This window comes from Urocitellus parryii, chromosome 2 (genome assembly GCF_045843805.1).
Source record: "Urocitellus parryii isolate mUroPar1 chromosome 2, mUroPar1.hap1, whole genome shotgun sequence".
NCBI lineage: Eukaryota > Metazoa > Chordata > Mammalia > Rodentia > Sciuridae > Urocitellus > Urocitellus parryii.
The window spans coordinates 98,052,166-98,070,153 of record NC_135532.1 but is presented as its reverse complement, the minus strand read 5'-3'; the positions used below and the strand labels follow the sequence as shown (position 1 = coordinate 98,070,153).

The window sequence follows — 17,988 nt, the reverse complement described above, 5'->3', positions numbered from 1 at the left end:
GGGTCTGAGCGATATTCAGGGACTTCGAAACCCAAGTGTCAAGAGGCCTGGTAGCTTCTGTGCTCCAAGTCTGAGGGAAGCCAGATGCCACATCAGAAGTCCAAGTAATGTAAGGCTTTGAGACTCTATGAGATGAGAGACCCCAGCTAGCTACCCGGAGAGGTCACACAGCTAGAGAAGGAGATGCATAACCCAACCACCACACATGTGAGTTGAAGAAGCCACTCTTGGGTGTCCCAGCCCCGGCAGGTGCCCTTGGAACAGAGAAGAGCTATCCCCGCAGAACTCTGCCTAAATCACAGGAGGAGGGAGCAAATGATTCCCTGTTGTCATAAGCCACCAGATAGATATGCCAAACAGAGTAGACCCTCACTTGAGGCTGAGAGGGGGTCACACAGCCACACCCCCTCTAGCATCTGAGCAGCAGTCCCCAATTCCATAGGACTGCTGAACCTACTAGAAAAGTGGAGTCAGAGGTGGACGCCATGGTGCATGAAGCCCTGCAGACCCCAGCCCTAACTCCGCCCATCTCTACTTTCTCCTCTGCCAAACTGACCATGAGGCCTGCGGCTGACTCCCTCCCACGTGGGAGTGATCACCCTACCTGCCACCCACTTCCATGCCAAGCTCTCTCATTTCTGGGGTTATATGTGTTCCTCCACTGAAGTCCCCTTGGGGACTCCTTGGGGATTAATTAGACTTGTGTCCTCAAAGCACTTGGTTCAGTTCCAGGAACGTAGCACGTCTTTCAATGAGAGGCATGGAGTAGGAAGAGCATGCACATGTGCAGTCTCTCGTGGGATCCTCCTGGAAACCTTGAGAAGTGGGTGGATCGTGATTTCACCCGTCTTGCAGACGGGAAAATATGATGCAGGAATTGGCCATTTACATAGGTGCTGAGTGGTGGAGCACACCTGGCTGATTGCGTGACTCTTGATTTTGCTGCCCTCAGATCCTTTACTCTCATCCCCTTGCCTTGACGCAGATCCTGTTATTGGCCTTGCTGGACTCCAGAGCCTGTCAGCTGCACGAGGATTACATGCACCAACTCCTTTACACACTCAGACCTGCACCGACAGTGCTTGTGGGTAGAGCAATACAAGGGCTCCTGGAAGTGGCACCTTGGAGGAGCTATGTCTGACTCACCCCAATAGAACTTCGGTCCTTTGGGGATCGGGGGTGGACTGCAGCATTATTAACACAGGTGACCACTGGAGTCTGCAGGGCATGGTTTCTGGACAGCTGGGGAGACCAAAATCTGTGGATGCCCACGTCCCTTAGGGAAAATGATGTTGCATTTGCATATAACTTATGCAACCCTCCTGTCTTTTATACCTAACCCATGTAAATGCACTGTGCATTGTTGTTATACTGTTTTGTTTAGGATGCAACAAGGAAAAAAAAATTGTACATATGTAGTACGGGGGCATTTTTTTTTCTGAATATTTTCAGTTCAGGTTTGGTAGGATCCACTGATGTGGGATCTGTGGGTACAGAGGACTGACTATAATGACTTTCATAAAAATTAATAACTGCAAGAGTCCCGCCTGCAGAGCACAGTGAGTCCGGGGATGGGTCTTAGATTGAGTTCTTCGGAATGAGAGCCTGGGACAAGGATTTTGGAATTTCAGACAACCTGTCATTCCTCTTCTTATAAATAACAGAGTGTTCTCAGGAAAAGGAGGGGAGAGGAAAGCAGAACAGGGAAGGGGAAGGTGCTGAGTCGGGACCTGGCTCAGCTGGAAGGTTCTGGAGTGTGAACCATTCCACCTTGGAGCAAGTGGGCTGGGCTTTTACACCCCCCTGTCAGGTCAGGTCAATCCTGACCTCTGGGGTCAGGATCCTTCTGTCTGATGGAGGGCCATTCTCTGGGGATGTGGGCTACTGAAAAGGGGCAGCTGTGGGTGTTAGCCACCAACATTCCCAGCAGCATCCTACTGAGGGATGTCTTGATGGGCACTACAGTGTCCACTGTACTTGTTAGGATTCAATCTTTGATGATCCTTGGGAGTCAGAAGACCTTTCGGACTCCAAAGTCGTGTGCCGTGAGATGGGATTCCTTTGCAAACCGTGACCCGTATGCATGACTAGAATCTGTCAGTCCAGAGTTATAATTAATACAAGAAAGGCTGGGGCTCTTCTTGGCCACTTACCAGAGCCCGTAAGGATTCCGTCTCGGCCTGGAGGCTCTGGACTTGGCATGAAGTGTTGTGTAACTCTACCCTGAGGGTAGCGGCCAGCTTCTCTTCCTGGGTCTGGGACACGCAGGCCACCTCCGTGTGTTGCTGTGGAGAGGCAGATCTCAGGGTGAGCAAGGATGAGTCAGGAGCCTGGATCCCTCTCCCTTCCCAGCCTTCCTAATCTCCTGACTGCCTCTAACCAGAGGAAACACCCTGACCAATTAAAAAATCCCCCTCCTCAGCAGGGTGCAGTAGTGCATGCCTGTAATCCAAAGGGCTTGGGAGGCTGAGGCAGGAGGATTGTGAGTTCAAGGTCAGCCTTAGCAATTTAGTGAGGCCCCAAGCAACTTAGCAAGACCCTGTCTCTAAATAAAATATTAAAAAGGGCTAAGGATGTGGCTCAGTGGTTGAGCACCCCTGAGTTCAATCCCTGGTAGCAACAACAATAACAATAAATCCCTCTTCTTTACTGGCTTCCTCACCAGTACGTATATAAAGTTCTATTTAGTTTAAACATAGAATGCAAATGAAATAACCTTCTAAAAACTAGATGGTAGACAATCTCCTTTTCTCCTTATGCCCTAATTACACAGTTCTCCTGTCTCCCATCTCTTTCACCTCCTTCCAGCCATATTTCATATAGTTATGTGTTGATTAATGATGGGGATATGTCCTGAGTAACATGACATCAGTCTATGCAGTTGTGTGAACAGCACAGAGTGTCCCCGTACAAACTAAGATGGCTTTGATGTCACTAGGTGAGATAATCTCATGGGACCACCATTGCATATTGGGTCCATCATCTGCTGAAATATTGTTATATGGAGCATGGTTGAATTTACAAAATAAATGTGGATCACTCCCTTCCTTGCTTTAGCACAGTACTTACTACATCTTGAGAATTATTCTACATCAGTTTATAGAGATGGATTACATTCTTTTCTTTTAAATTACACACACACACACACACACACACACACATACACACACACACATACACATACACACACACACACACACACACACACACACACACGAGGCAAGCACTCTACCACTGAGCTACACCCCCATCCCAGAATACATTCTTTTTAATGGCTGCATAGCGTTGTCTTGTTTGGAAGAACTGTAATTTATTTAAAAGTCCTTACTAATGGATACTTAGATTGTTTCCAAATTTTCCCCATTACAGTGTTGCAAAGAATTACTTTCCATTTCTCATTTTACACTCCAAGGTGTGTCTCTGAGGGGGCATTTCTCTGGTTACATTGCTGGCTTAAAGGGCAAATATTTGTGATTTTGGAGAGTGCTTCCAAATTGTCCTTCAGATAACCTGTCATCCCTTCCAGCACCAGAAGACAGTGCCAGCTGCCCCACATCATCCTCAGACAAGGGATTATCCATCCTGATCTCCATTAATTTGATAGTCTCTGTTTCCTTATGAAAACCAACTATGAAAACAAGAAGTGAGAAATGCAGATTCCTGGGATCCTCTTTGCTGGGAAAAGGTGAAAAATGAGAGCTCACCCCCTCATTTTCTTCAATGTAGTCTGATGGACTGTCTCCCAGTCAATGATGTGGGAGGAGGGGAAAAATCCCATTTTCTCCTCTAGGTTTCTGACTTCCTGAATTTACCCCCCCTTTTTTTTTTGCCACATATGAACATTATTTATAGAATACAAAAATAGTCCAGTCTCATTGCCTGGCTGAGATACCCCACGCTGAGAGGCTCCCATCTCAGTCATAGTATCTCCAGCTCTTGCTGTTCAAAGGCTTCAAAGAACTCCCAAGAGTGATCATTGAAGGCCTGGGAGTGGCTGAAGGAGAGCAGAGGTGGGGCCAGCTCTACTGGTCAGTCAATGGCCATCATTCAGACCCCCAAAGTCTCCCTTCCCACAGAATGCAGGCGACAGTGAAAGAAGAATGATAATCGTATGAGTACCTCCTGAGTCACTATGGGGCATCCATTTTTTTATGATTATAGAAGCTTTTTAGGAGCTTAAAAGCATGGAAATATGGCTGCATATGTTTTCTATATGTTAAAAGTAACAATAGCCAACCAATGGGTGTGTAAAAACCACTGGGAGCTGAAGACCACTATGGCTAATTAATATGCATAAGGTGCTCACTCTGGGCCGAGCATCATGTTAACAGCCTTAGGTCTATTTTCTCATGTAACCTTGACAACCCTGTAACGCAAATGCCCTTATTATTCTCATTGTCCCCGAGGAGACAGTGGTGCAGAGAGATTGAGTTATTTGCTCCAGATCAGATGGCCCATAGGGACAGGACCAGGAGGGAAGTCCAGCAGGACCCCAGAGCTTGGCCTCCAGCCAGTATTGAATGCTGCTGCCTCTGCCAATCCATCCATTGAAGACCTTTGAAATGGGAGGGACCTTCCCCTGAAATTAGGTGGATCGCTCTGTTCTCACACATTACTGAGCAAGAGCATCATCTGGGATCTCGAAGATGCAGGCTCTGAGGCAGGAGATCCTGAGCCAGACCCAGGAATCTGCATTTCTCACTCTCAGGTGATACCAGATCCATGGAAGCAAAGTTCTAGATTGCTATAGAAACCGATAAGACAATCTTGCTTGCCATAGGTAGGAGATAACTGAAAAATTAATAAAATTAAAAACCAATACTCTTACATTTTAGCCACCATTGTCTGCTAAACTGCCAAGTCTCTAGGCCTATTTTCTATTTATTGAAAGGTGAGATTAATAACAGAGGTGTTAAAGACCTGCCAGCACCGGACAGAGATTTTCTTCTAATTTAATCCTCAAACAGATAAAAAAATTCATTTGGTCACTCTGAGCTCCAATGTCATCTAATATTGTATCCCACGCCTCAAATCAACAGAGTGCAAGTGAGTAGTAGCTTTAACTCACCTAAAAGTCCATGTTTTTTCTGGATGGATTTTTAGATTCATATTTTCTGGTTACTATAATAACCCTATTTCTATTTCCATTTTCTCCAGATTTCTTCTCTTGGACCAAATAGTAGGTGTGCGATCTTAGCCCCTGAGGATGGGTAGGTAGGACCCTGTAGGTAGGTGCTCAGGGCAGCTGGTAGAGTGTGTGATGAAATTCAAACATATCGGTCCCCAACCTTTGAAACCAGCTTGAAATCGTGGCTCCTCTGTGTAGGAGCTGAGCTGCTCATATTTGCACTTCATCTATATTTCTGGGGCAGGAGAGTTTATTATTATTATTATTATTATTATTATTATTATTATTATTATTTGGTGGTACAGGGGATAGAACCCAGAGGTGCTCCATCACTGAGCTACATCCCCAGCCTTTTTTATTTTTTATTTTGAGATGGGGTCTAATCTGCCCAGCCTGGCCTTGAACTCATGGTCCTCCTGCCTCAGCCTCCTGAGTTGCTAGAATTACAGGTATGCACCACTCACCATGCCTGGCATATATGTGTATTGTAAAATAAAGATTTTCAAATTTCAAAAATTTTAATCATAGTCAAGTATTTGAGATTTAGCCTTTGGGGGATACAAGTGTAGGAAGAAAAGGGAAATAGAGCCATCTCCAAACCTGCCCCACTTTGCTGACCACCTTTGCCATTCTTCCAAACAGCCTTGGCCATGACTCTGAACTGGAAGAAGTGCCACCAGCATTAGGGAAGAGTGATGCTCAGGAGGAAACAGAGGGTGGGGAGAGCGGTGAAGGTCCCTGATGCTAAACTAGCTGTTAGATTCTTGGCAGATCTTATACCCAGGATGGGCACTCGGGGGTTGCAAGGTGACTTCTGCCTTCCCCCAAGCAGTTGCTGTGTGGGTTTGAGCAAGGCTCTGGAGCTCTCTGGTTTTGGAAACTGGTGAACAACATCCTTCTAAGAAACATTGTTCTGCTGCAGAGAGCAACTGCCTGCCTGGGCTCTTACGCACTTCCCAGATTCAACAAGAACATACTAACCTCACTGTGTTCCCTGTCACAGGCAAAGGGGAAGCAGTGGTCCCCTGGAGGCCCAGGGGATCCTGGTCTTACCTTGCAGAAGAGAAAGGAACGTTGGCTGGTTTGGAAAGATCCTGAGAAAAGTCTGGCATAATCTTCAGTCCTCAGGACAAAGGCATCCCCAGGCTCATATCCCAACAGATACCTCTTGCTTATTTTTATTTTTGACTTTTTTTATTTTTATTTTTATTTTTTGTGGTTTTGGGGATTAAATCTAGGGCTTTGCACATGCCAGGCAAGTGCTCTACCACTAAGCTCTACCCCAGCCCTTTTTTTGTTTGTTTTTTGTTTGAGACAGGGTCTCACTACGTTGCCCAGGCTAGTCTCAATCTCCTGGTGTCAAGTGTCCTAAGCACTGGGACTTACAGGTAGGTGACACTATGTCTGGCTCACCTGCTCCTTCTAACGGTGACTCAGAATTCCTCCGTATTTGTGATCTGTGTAGTTCAGCCTAGCAGTTGAGAGCATTGATGGCAGTACCCATCTAGAGCTGTCAAGTGCACAGAACAGTGGCTGGCCTTTGCTAAGTGCTCAATAAATGCTCTGATGGCACTGCTTTCCTGGGTGTCTCCTTCTGCCCTGGGGAACAGTGGCTTTTCTATCCATTCCTTCCTCTTGTCCCTACCCTAGCAACCTTCACATTAGATTGAGGGTACCTTGTATACAGAGGCAACCTCTCTCCTGTCTTCCCACCCCCCCGGGGGATCCTAACATGGCTTTTTACACCTAGAATATGCTTGACAGTTTCTTTTTTCTTTTCTTTCTTTTTTTGGAACTATGAATTGAACCCAGGGGTGCTTTACCACTGAGCCACATCCGCAACCTTTTATATATATATATATATATATATATATATATATATATATATATATATATATATATATATATTTTTTTTTTTTTTTTGAGACAGGGTCTTGCTAAGTTGCAGAGGCTGGCTTTGAATTTGCAATCCTCCTGTCTCAGCCTCCCAAGCCACTGGGATTCTAGGTATGCACCACCAGGCCCAGCAATTTTTATTGAATGTCTACAGTTTGTGCCAGGTACCTGCTAGGGACTGGAAGAAGAGGAGAATGTACCAGGGATGGAATTAGACCAAATCTTCATATTAGAAGGATCAGTTACCATTATTACAGCAGTTGAATATCACTTTACAGTCATGGGATGTTATGTGTTTAGTTAAAGACAGCTGTTGACAGGTAGCACACATATTCCTGATCTCCCCTAGCTAGGTGTAGGATTTATTTGGGAAAAGGCTGGATGGCATTCAGTCTACTCTGGTGACACGGGTCCTCCTCAGCAGGAATTGAAGTGTGTGTCTCACTGGGTAAAACTTCATTACTGGCAGAACAGCTGGCCTTAGTAGGCAAGCATAATTTTCTCCATGGGTTTATACAAGAACTGCCTGGCCACCTATTAAAAAATATGGGAAAAAAATAAAAAAGAACTGCCTATCTGTTGAAGCTGCTCTTTTGGGGGGCATAGGAACAAGTCTCAGCCTCTTGAGAAAGCTTCTAAATACAGATGAGAAAATGGCTTTGTGGACTCCCAGTCCCCCTGGGTTGTTAGAAAACACACTATATTGATAAAAGTAGCAGAAGAGCTCAGCCATGAGGGAGAAGAATAGATTTTCCTGCTTAAAGGAGAAGAATAGATTCTCCTTCTTAAAGTAATTGTTGGAGAAGTCTGATTTAAAGTATTTTTGTAATAACCCCTCCTCACTGGCTAACCTATGACTTGAAAACTAGTTTAGTACCATAAACTAATTAAAAATGACAAATAACTGTCTGGGGAAATATGTGCAACTTATATCATGGGACCAACCACGACAAATCAGTAATTAAACAATACAAAATCTGGTGAAAAATGGGCAAAAGATAAGAGCCAGTAGCACATACAGAAGCAAATATGTATGAAGCCTAGTATATACAAAGATGTTCCACCTTCCTTTTGGGAAATTCAAAATAGAGATAGAATGAATAAGCATTGTTTCCCTAAAATATTGGCCAAGAGCATATGTACTATATTGGTGAGGATGTGGGGAAAAGGGTAATCAAATATTTCGGATGGGAATGTATATTATTATAGCTCTTGTAGAGGGTAATTTGGCTCTTCCTTCTCAAAATTACCAGGACACATGGTTTTCAAGCCAGAAATTCCTTATCAAGGAATTTATCCAACAGATCCATTGCTATATTTTGGAAATGATGGATGTACAAAATTATAGATTATAGTAACTATAATCTTTCTTGTAACAGCAAAAGATTGGAGGCCACCTGCATGCTATCAATAACACAGAGGCTACATGGGTTCTGGGGCATCCATTAGCCAGAGCAGGGGTCACTGGCTTTTCCTGTGAAGGACCAGAGAGTAAATATTTTAGCCTCAGCAGGCCATGTGGTCTCTGTTGCAACCATTCACTCTGCTAATGCAGTGAAGGTGCAGGCATAGATAATATGTAAATGAATGTGTGTGTGGCTGTGTTCCAATAAAACTTTATTTGCAAAAACAGGCAGTGAGCTGATTTTGACTTACAATCTGTAGTTTGCTACCCTTTGTGATATAATATCATGCAGTTGTAAAGCAATCTGGTCTGAATATTATAATTTGTGGAGATATATATATATATAGATATATATATATAATTAATATATATAATTAATGTTAATATATATATATATATATAAATATATATATAAATTTTTCTTAAAGGACAAAACAAAATAACATTAATTCACTCCAAAGAAAAGAACTGGATTGTAAAATATTTTTCACTTTTGTACATTTGAATTTTGAATGAAGTCAATGAGTTATCTTTAAAGTAAAAATATAAATAATTTAAAAACTAAATAAAGGGCCAGGCACAGGGCTGCATGCTTTGTAATTCAGCATCTTGGGAGGCTGAGGCAGAAGGATTTCTGAGTTCCAAGCCAGCCTCAGCAACTTAGTGAGGCCCTAAGCAACTTACAGAGACCCTGTCTCAATATAAAAAATATTAAACAGGCTGGGGATGTGGCTCAGTGGTTATGTACCCTTGGGTTCAATTCCTAGTGCCAAAAAAAAAAAAAAAGGGTAAACTGGGGCCCTTTTGCCAAGCTCTCTGCAACGTAAGCAAATATGGAAATGCTAGGCAATTCTCCTTAGGGCTTTCTATGAGCACATGGGTATAGCCATAGCTTATTTCCCTGTAGAGCCATGGGGAATTATAGCCAGCTATCCACACACAGGGGTTTCTGGATTACAGATGTTATCAGGGTTCTGCTCTACTGGGGATTGGACCCAGGGCCTCACTCATGCTAGGTAAATGCTCTACCATTGACACTCCTGGTCCTTTTTTTAAAAAAAGAAACCTTTTCTTTGGGACAGGATCTTGCTAAGTAAGCTGCCCAAACTGGCCTCAAAGTCATCCTCAAGTGATCCTCCTGCCCCAGCCTCCCAGACTATAGGTGTTCTCCACTATGCCCTTTCTATCCTCTTTAAAAGAAGGTCCCCTAGTTGGCTAATGTGGCAACATCACATCAGGCCATTTCATAGACTAGATTCAGAGAAGCAGAACCTCATTTTAATTCAATTGCACATATTCTAGAAAATATCAGCTCTTCTAGGTGAAAGCAAGCCAGGCAAGAGATAGATTATATTGAATATTTACCTTTATAAGGCAAATTATTGTACATGAATATGGATGACACAGAGAAGTGCTACCCAAGGCTTCTCATTTCCTCACAAGTAAATCTAGACCTATGCTGCCCAACATGGTAGCCTCTAGTCATATGTAGCTACTTCAATAAACACCAAATAAAATCAGGTAAACTCAGATTTCAGTTCCTCAGCCAGCATCTCAAGAGCTACATGAACTCATTCCTTATAGAAATAGAAAAAGCAATCATGAAATTCATTTGGAAAAATAAGAGACTCAGAATAGCCAAAGCAATCCTTAGCAAGAAGAGTGAAGCAGGAGGCATCACAATACCAGACCTTAAACTATATTACAAAGCTAAAGTAATGAAAATGGCATAGTTGCCAGTCAGAGTGGCAGTTATCAAAAATATAGACAACAGTGAATGTTGACAAGGATGTGGGGAAAAGGCACACTCATACATTGCTGGTGGGACTGCAAATTGGTGCAACCACTCTGGAAAGCAGTATGGAGGTTCCTTAGAAAACTCATAATGGAACCACCATTTGACCCAGCTATCCCACTCCTCAGTCTATATCCAAGGGGCTTAAAATCAGCATACTACAGGGACACAGCCACATCAATGTTTATAGCAGCTCAATTCACAATAGCTAAACTGTGGAAGCAAACTAGATGCACTTCAATAGACGGATGGATAAAGAAACTGTGGTATATATACACAGTGGAATATTACTCAGCATTAAAAGAGAATAAAATGATGGCATTTGCAGGTAAAGGGATGGAGTTGGAGAATATCATGTTCAGTGAAGTAAGTCAGTCCCCCCAAACCAAAGGCTGAATGTTCTCTCTGATAAATGGATGCTGATCCATAATGGGCGGAGAGTGGGGGTGGGGGTGGGACGAATGGAGGAACTTTGATGGGGCAAAGGGGAGGGAGGAAGGGAGGGGGTATGGGGTCAGTAAAGATGGTGGAATGAGATGGACATCATTACCCTAAGTACATGCATTACTGCACATATGATGCGACATTATAATGTGTACAACCAGAGAAATGAAAATTGTGCTGCAATTGTGTCCAGTGAATCAATAAGTAATAGAATAAGTAATAAGTAATAAATTTTAAAATTTTTTATTTGTTCTTTATAGTAATTATTTCCATTTTTGCTTCATGTATTTTTATGTTCAGTTATTAAGTGAGCATACATTCATGACTTTTATGTCTTACTGTTTAATTGATACCTTACCATTATGAAATGTCTCTCTTTATCTCTTGTAATGTTGTCTTTTAGTGTACTTTTTCTGATATTAAGATAACGATCCGTTAGCTTGATATATTTTCTTCCTTTTACTTTCGCTTTATTTGTGTCTTTATATCTAAAGTGCTTCTTTTAGACAACATATAGAGCAGTCTGCTTGAGCCTTACTTTTTCAATTTGCTTCCACTCTACCTTCACTTATAATAAAATTCTTTTACATTAAAAAAAAAAAGAGCTACATAAGCACATGTGGCCAGTTGCTACCATGCTGGATTACCACCGAGACTGGACTATACCTCCACTGTAGGACTTTCTAGTAGATGACCCTGCTGCAGACAATCTCTAATGTCTTTCCAGTTCTGAGAAATTCACTATTCCTTTCAATCTATCTACATCTCTCATTCTTAATGGTTTTCCACAATCGGTCGTCCTGACTGTTGAAGGCATGGTGGGCCCAGCTCAGATCAAGTTCCCGACCCCTAATGCTTCAAATAACCCCAAGGCAAGTACAGACCTATTATCAGAGCCACACAAGAGAGTAATTTGTGTGGCGCTGGGCGTGGAGGGTGGAGGTGCATGCTTGTAATCTCAGGGACTCGGGAGGATGAGGCAGGAGGATGGCAAATTCCAGGGTGGTCTCAGCAATATAGTGAGACCCTATCTCAGTGGGTTCCTGCCAGTGAAGACCACTCAGAGGGGCTGAGTTCTCTCAATCACCCCACCACCAGCTTGTGGTGAGTCACTGAATAAACTTTTGGCTGTTGTACATGCCACTCAGCTGCAGTGAGCAAGGAACAGGAAATGTGGAACCAGTTCTGGGCAAAAGAGAATGGAAGGGACATCTCCAGGAGGATGTTAGGGGGCAAAACAGAGCTTGCCTTGCTGCAAGCACACTGCAGACCAGGCGCGCGGCCAGGAAGCAAAGTCTTCTCCTTGCCCAGGCTGAGAAAACTGGACAAAGAAAAGGGGCTCTGTGTGCCCCTGGAGAAGGAGAGCTGTCTGCCAGGCAGAGGACAGTGACGGGAGGTAGGAGAGTCACAGGAGGTTCTCTGCTCCAGTGCTGGGGCCTGGTCTCGTGGGCAGGATCCCAGGATGGCCTCCCCTGCCCTCTGGGATTGTCTCACAACCAGGTGAGGATATTGTATGTCAATGGTGGGGGAGTTTTCAGGTTTCTGTTCCTAAGTCAGTTCATTTTGAGTTGATCAACAGGGAAAGTATCTGGGTGGGCCTGGCTTTGATTCTATGCTCTTTTCCTGCCCTTGAAGGAACAAAGTGTCTATTGGGGGCGGGGAGGAGGGCTTCTAGGAGTTGAGGGCCTTCTTCCAAACCTACAAGGAATTGCATTATGCCAGCCATCCCATGATGAGATTATGGGCCCTGTGGATACCTTGATTGAGACCTGGGAGACCCTGAGCAGAGGACCCTTATGTCACACCCCAACTCCTGACCCACAGAAACTGTGAGATCATAAATGTTTGTTGTTTAAGCCACGAAGTTTGCAGTAGTTTGTTACAAAGTAGCGGAAAGCGAATGCAACTCCGGAGGGGGCCATTCTAACCCATCAGTGGGAAACAGAAGTGGGGAAATTCAACCTTCTGAATTCCAAACAGCTTCATTCAGAGGCTTTGGAAGCCCTGAGCTTGCTGAGTGGCCTGTTTCCAGGAAAATCACACATTTTCAGAAAAAGGTCAGTTGGAAGAAATTCTAGATTCTATTCATCATCACGAACTGACACCCACAGGAAAGAGGAAATTTGCGTCATTTTCTTGAAAGTGTCTTTTTGGCTCCCCAGAGTGTCATTTTCCTGTTGGTCCTATGGACCTTTGAAATGGTAGCATTTCTGTGAAAGAAAACCTTGGCAGAAACTTGGAAAAGCTAGCAGCTCTCTGTTCCTTTCCTTCTTTCCTTCCCATTCCATACACTGGTAAAATGGGAAGTAAGATGATAGCTGCTGCTAGCCAGGCATTGTGGTGCATGCCTGTGATCCCAGTGGTTGGGAGGCTGAGGCAGGAGGATCTCCCATTCAAAGTCAGCCTCAGCAATAGTGAGGCACTAAGCAACTCAGTGAGACCCTGTCTCTAAATAAAATACAAAATAGGGCTGAGCATGTGGCTCAGTGGTCCAGTGCCCAGGAGTTCAATCCTTGGTACCCACCCCCCCCCAAAAAAAAATAGCTGCTGCTTATGAGGCTGTCATAAGAATTTGTACTGATTCTGTTTCTTTTTTCTCTTGGTGGTCTTAAGGATTGATCCTGGAGCTTCACACATGCTAGGCAAGTGCTCTACCAGTGAGCTACATCCCTAGCCCTGTCATGAGAATTTAATGAGCAGAAAAGGTTTATTGTTCAGATGGCAAAGATTTATGGTTCTCATCGTGTTATTAGTTTTATTCCTGAATTTTAGGTCTTTTAAAAGTTTTGGTTCTGGGGATTGAACCCAGGGGGCTTTACCACTGAGCTACATCCCTGGCCCTTTTTATATTTTACTTTGAGACAGGGTCTCCCTAGCCTCAAACTTGTGATCCTCCTGCCTCAGCCTCCTGAGTCACTGAGATTACGGGCATGCACCATTACACCCAGCTAAGCCTTTTAACAATGATTGATGGAGTGATTGTCTGAGCCCATGGGTTCCACTAAAGTTTTAGGGAAGAAGGGTGCTAAGATATCTCAACACAGCCAACACAGCTCTCCCAGGGAGAGCATTAGATTTTTCTTTTTTTGTTTGTACCTCCATAAAATGGAAACTCCTCAGTTTAAAAATCTAGGAAAAAGGTGAATGACAGCAAGACCTTTGGTGATTTCTCAACTCAAGTGGTCTTTTTTTTTTTTTTTTTTTTTTTTGGTACTGGGGATTGAACTCAGAGGCACTTGACCACTGAGCCACATCCCCAGCCCTATTTTGAATTTTATTTAGAGACAGGGTCTCACTGAGTTGCTCAGCACCTCGCTATTGCTGAGGCTGGCTTTGAACTTGTAATCATTCTGTCTCAGCCTCCCAAGCTGCTGGGATTAAAAGTATATATGCCATTGCATGCAGCCTCAAGGTGGTCTTCTTAAGGCCACCTGACTACAGACCTGGGAATGCATTCCATGGTGTGATGTTGTGATACAATGAGAAATATATATTTTTCATATTTGGGCTTTGTCCCTGGCTCCTGGGCAGAACTCTTAAAATCCTTACGATTTCCTAAGTAATAAGAGCCAGCCTGGGGTGGTGGTGCACACCTGTAATCCCAGCAATTTGGGAGGCTGAGGCAGGAAGATCCAAGTTCACAGGCCAACCTCAGCAACTTAGCAGAGATCTTGTCACAAAATAAAATCTAAAAAAGGCTGAGGATGTAGTTCACTGATAAAGTGCCATAGGTTCAATCCCCAGCGCCAAAGAAAAGAACAAAGAAAGCCATAGGAGCATCTTTTGTTATAATTAGTTTTTGTCTCCAGGGCCTGAAATAGCTCAGGTTGATAAATGTTAAAGGAGTGTGTCCTTTCCTAAGTCGTTCCTAACAAACCCCTTTCAGCCACACCTGAGTTTAGATTAAGGAGATGTCTTTGGGGCTACCCTTAAGGACTGGGTGCTGGTGGCTTGGGACATTAATTCATGTGATGAAGGGATTGGAACTTTCTGCCCCACCCCTGGTCCCAGGGAGAAAAAGGGACTGAATCACCAATGGTAATCTGATCAATCCTGCCTAGGAAATGAGTTCTGCACAAAACCCTGAAAGGAAGGGGCTTGAACTTCCAAGTTGGGGAACAGGTGCTGGGAAGGTGGCTCTTGGTCCCACACACAGCTGGTCATTAGTGGAAGAGGTTCAGACTTGTGATTGTCATCTGTGACAACGACAGGGCATTCTTATAGGACTGAGCCCTTAACTAGTGAGACCTGATGGTAACTCCAGTGTCAGAATTGAGCTGAACTGTGGGACATGCTGCTGGCATTTGGAGACTACACGTTTTGTGTGTTAAATCAAAATGACAGGAGGACATTGTTTTAGATGAAACTCCTGCACCCGCCCCCAACAGACCAGGCTAGAAATCAAAATGGAGTCACTCACGCTAAAGTTCCACCTCATTAAAGCTAAAACTAAGCTGCTTCTGACCTTCAGAGAAATCATCAGGATTAGAGAGAGAGCAGCCAAATTTCCCCACACCATCCAGTTTCGATTCACACGATAATGAAGTTCTTCTCTCTGCTATAATCTTTACTTGATGCTTACCAATCGGTGGTTTTTTTCTATTGTTCTGTCTCCCAGGTCCTGTTTCCCAAGGAAAATAACCTTGAAAGGACCAATCTACTTTTTGGTTGTTATTTCTGCTTTCTTCAACACTTTTCTGTCTATAAAACCAACCTCCTCTGCTCACCACAATACTATTCTGTCTTACAAAATGATGTGTTGCCTGAGCCTGGAATCGAAAATAAAGGCCATTAGGGTCATTAAACTAAGTTGTGATTTTTGTGCTCTGGCAGGAGAAGTGTCAGAAGTTGTGTGAGAGCATAGGGGGAAAGTTTTAAACTGGGGGTGATGGCACACACCTGTGATCCCAGCAACTTGGGAGGCTGAGACAGGAGGATCACAAATTGGAGGCTAGCTTCTGCAACTTAGGGAGACCCCCCCCCCATCTCAAAATAACAAATAAGAGGGGCTGGGGTTGTGGCTCAGTGGTAGAGTGTTTGCCTAACATGAGTGAGGCACTGAGTTCAATTCTAAGCAGTACATTAAAAAAAAAATAAAGATATTGTTTCCATTTACAGTATATATATGAAGGGCTGGGGATCTAGTCCAGTGATAGAGCAGGTGCAAAAGAAAAATAAAGAAAGTTTTTTTTTTTTCCTTTCATTTTCCACAAGGCTAAACAGGAGGTCTGGAGAGTAGGAGCACATTGTTTGAAGTTCCTGAGTATCCCTAAGTACCTGGAGTTAGGAAACCACAGCAAATACACAACAAAGAGCCAGACTTCAGGAACATGCATTCTCTGAACCAGCCTGATTTCTGCAACCCCTGAACCATACAGCTCAGAATCCTGGACCCCCAAGGTTCCTGACGCCAGACCACCCTGGCTGAAGGGAGTGTGGTCACTGTACTGACTCTGGCCAGAACTGCTTTTAACAATTAAAAACCAGAAAAGAGTTGGCAGATAGGTTGTAGCAGGTGCTCAATGCACCTGCCCTCATCCCTCAGGCCCTCAAGGTTTAGCGCTTCCTGGGCTTCCCACCACTAGATTCTGCCTCTCTGTCTGAGAGCTTTCCCTGAAGCTTTTGAAAGGTCACTCTGTTAGCAGATGGGGGAGGACTGACAGGAGAGAGCATGAATACCCCAGCTCCCAGCCTCTCCCCTCCTGCAGTCTAGACCCTTTCCCAGAATCCCCCTGGGCCTATGCGCCCATCTCCAGGGGGTAGCTGCTTTCATAATACACTCTTTGTTGGCTCCCTCTCTGCTTCTCCTTTACTGGGTATTTTGTGGGTCTCCTCCCTGCGCTCACTTAACTTCCCAATAAACCGCTTCCACTTCCAATATTTGTCTCCAGATCTGCTTCTGGGGGGAACTTAAACTAAGACATGAATTAATCATGTTAATTAATTTTCAGCCTCCTTGGGCTGAAAGGTAATTAAATGCATGTTTGCATTCTCTTTACAAAAGCTTTTGAAAGCCGGGCGTGTGCGCTAAGCCATTTCACATTTAGGCTGTGCTGCCAAGAAACAGACAAGAGACGCTCAGGACGGGCAAATGTCAGCCCCCGAGGGCAGAACTGCAGCTGACAAAACTATTTATTGGAGGAATTCCGGCTGTCAGTTCTGATCTTTGTTGATGATCAGAGGAATCCACTCATTCTGCAAATATTTTCTGAGCTCTGCCTCTCTGCAAGAGGCCCAGGCAGCCCTGGCCAAAGGAAAACAAGAACTGTCTGTTTTCTCTGAGATGTAGCTTTCAGATTACTCTATTAAAAAAACACTAATGAATCTGTTCAGAATTAATGTTGGAGTTACTGTTGGACTGGTAATGATTCTCAAAGGGGTGAGGTGTGAATAATAATGCCCAGTTTCTTTTTTTTTCTTTTTTTCATTGTAGGCAGGATTTAAGGACTTCCTTCCTTCCTTCCTCAGATCAGGCATTTGAAACCAGGGCACTTGACCCACTGAGCCATACCCCTAGCCCTTTTTATTTTGAGAATACTCTTGCTAAGTTGCTGAGGCTGATCCTCAAACTTGGGATCCTCCTGCCTCAGCCTGCTGAGTCGCTGGGATTATAGGTGTGCACCACTACTTCTGGCTAGCAGGATTTAGTTTTGATAATTATGATGGCCCTGCCTTTTGCCAAAGAAAAGGCTACTACAGTATGGCGTACATCCCAGCAATGCTGGGACAGATGTAAAATTGCAAATCCCACTGGGCCTCTGGGATTTAGCTTTGGGAACAGAGCTAGGAAAGAAACCATGCAGACCAACGAAGCAAAAAGGTCCCTGCACTAAGAGCCAGGGGGGTTGAATTTGGTGCTACCATCTTGCTGTGGAACCTTAGAAAATCAACTGTGCTCTCTGGCTTTCAAATTTCCTTACCTCTAAAAAGAGGGAATGGGATTCGATCACATATTTCTTACAAGAAGAGGCAAAACTGAATCCGTGTTTTGGCCTCACTTCACCTCTTTGGTCTACACCTGTCACCAGTTTGGGCAGAGGTGTATGTGTGGGGGTCATTTTCTGGAGGTGCTGGGTACCATTTGCCACAGAAAGTGTTGGTAGTGATCTGGATTGAGGAATTGATGAACAGAAAGGAAAGAAGTTATCAAAAAAAAAGGCCAAGGGGTGGAGGAATGGGGGATTATAAGATGTTTCTTGGGTTAGTGAAAATGGGGGAGGGGTTTCCAGAATTGGGAAAGATCATTGCTGGTTCCTGTTGGTCCTTGGGAGTCCAGGAGGTGGGGGACCTGGCAGAAGAAAGCACAGAACAGGCTCTCCT

The 17,988-nt window shown here is 44.1% G+C and overlaps 1 protein-coding gene across 1 annotated transcript in view; it reads right to left on the bottom strand.

Moving 5' to 3' along the window:
- Bfsp2 (beaded filament structural protein 2) overlaps positions 1–17,988 on the bottom strand; it is a 72,141-nt gene that overhangs the window by 9,457 nt on the left and 44,696 nt on the right. The window contains exon 5 of the mRNA XM_026383928.2: positions 2,154–2,285. Coding sequence (XP_026239713.1) covers positions 2,154–2,285 — 132 coding nt within the window. The remainder of the gene's footprint in view (positions 1–2,153; positions 2,286–17,988) is intronic.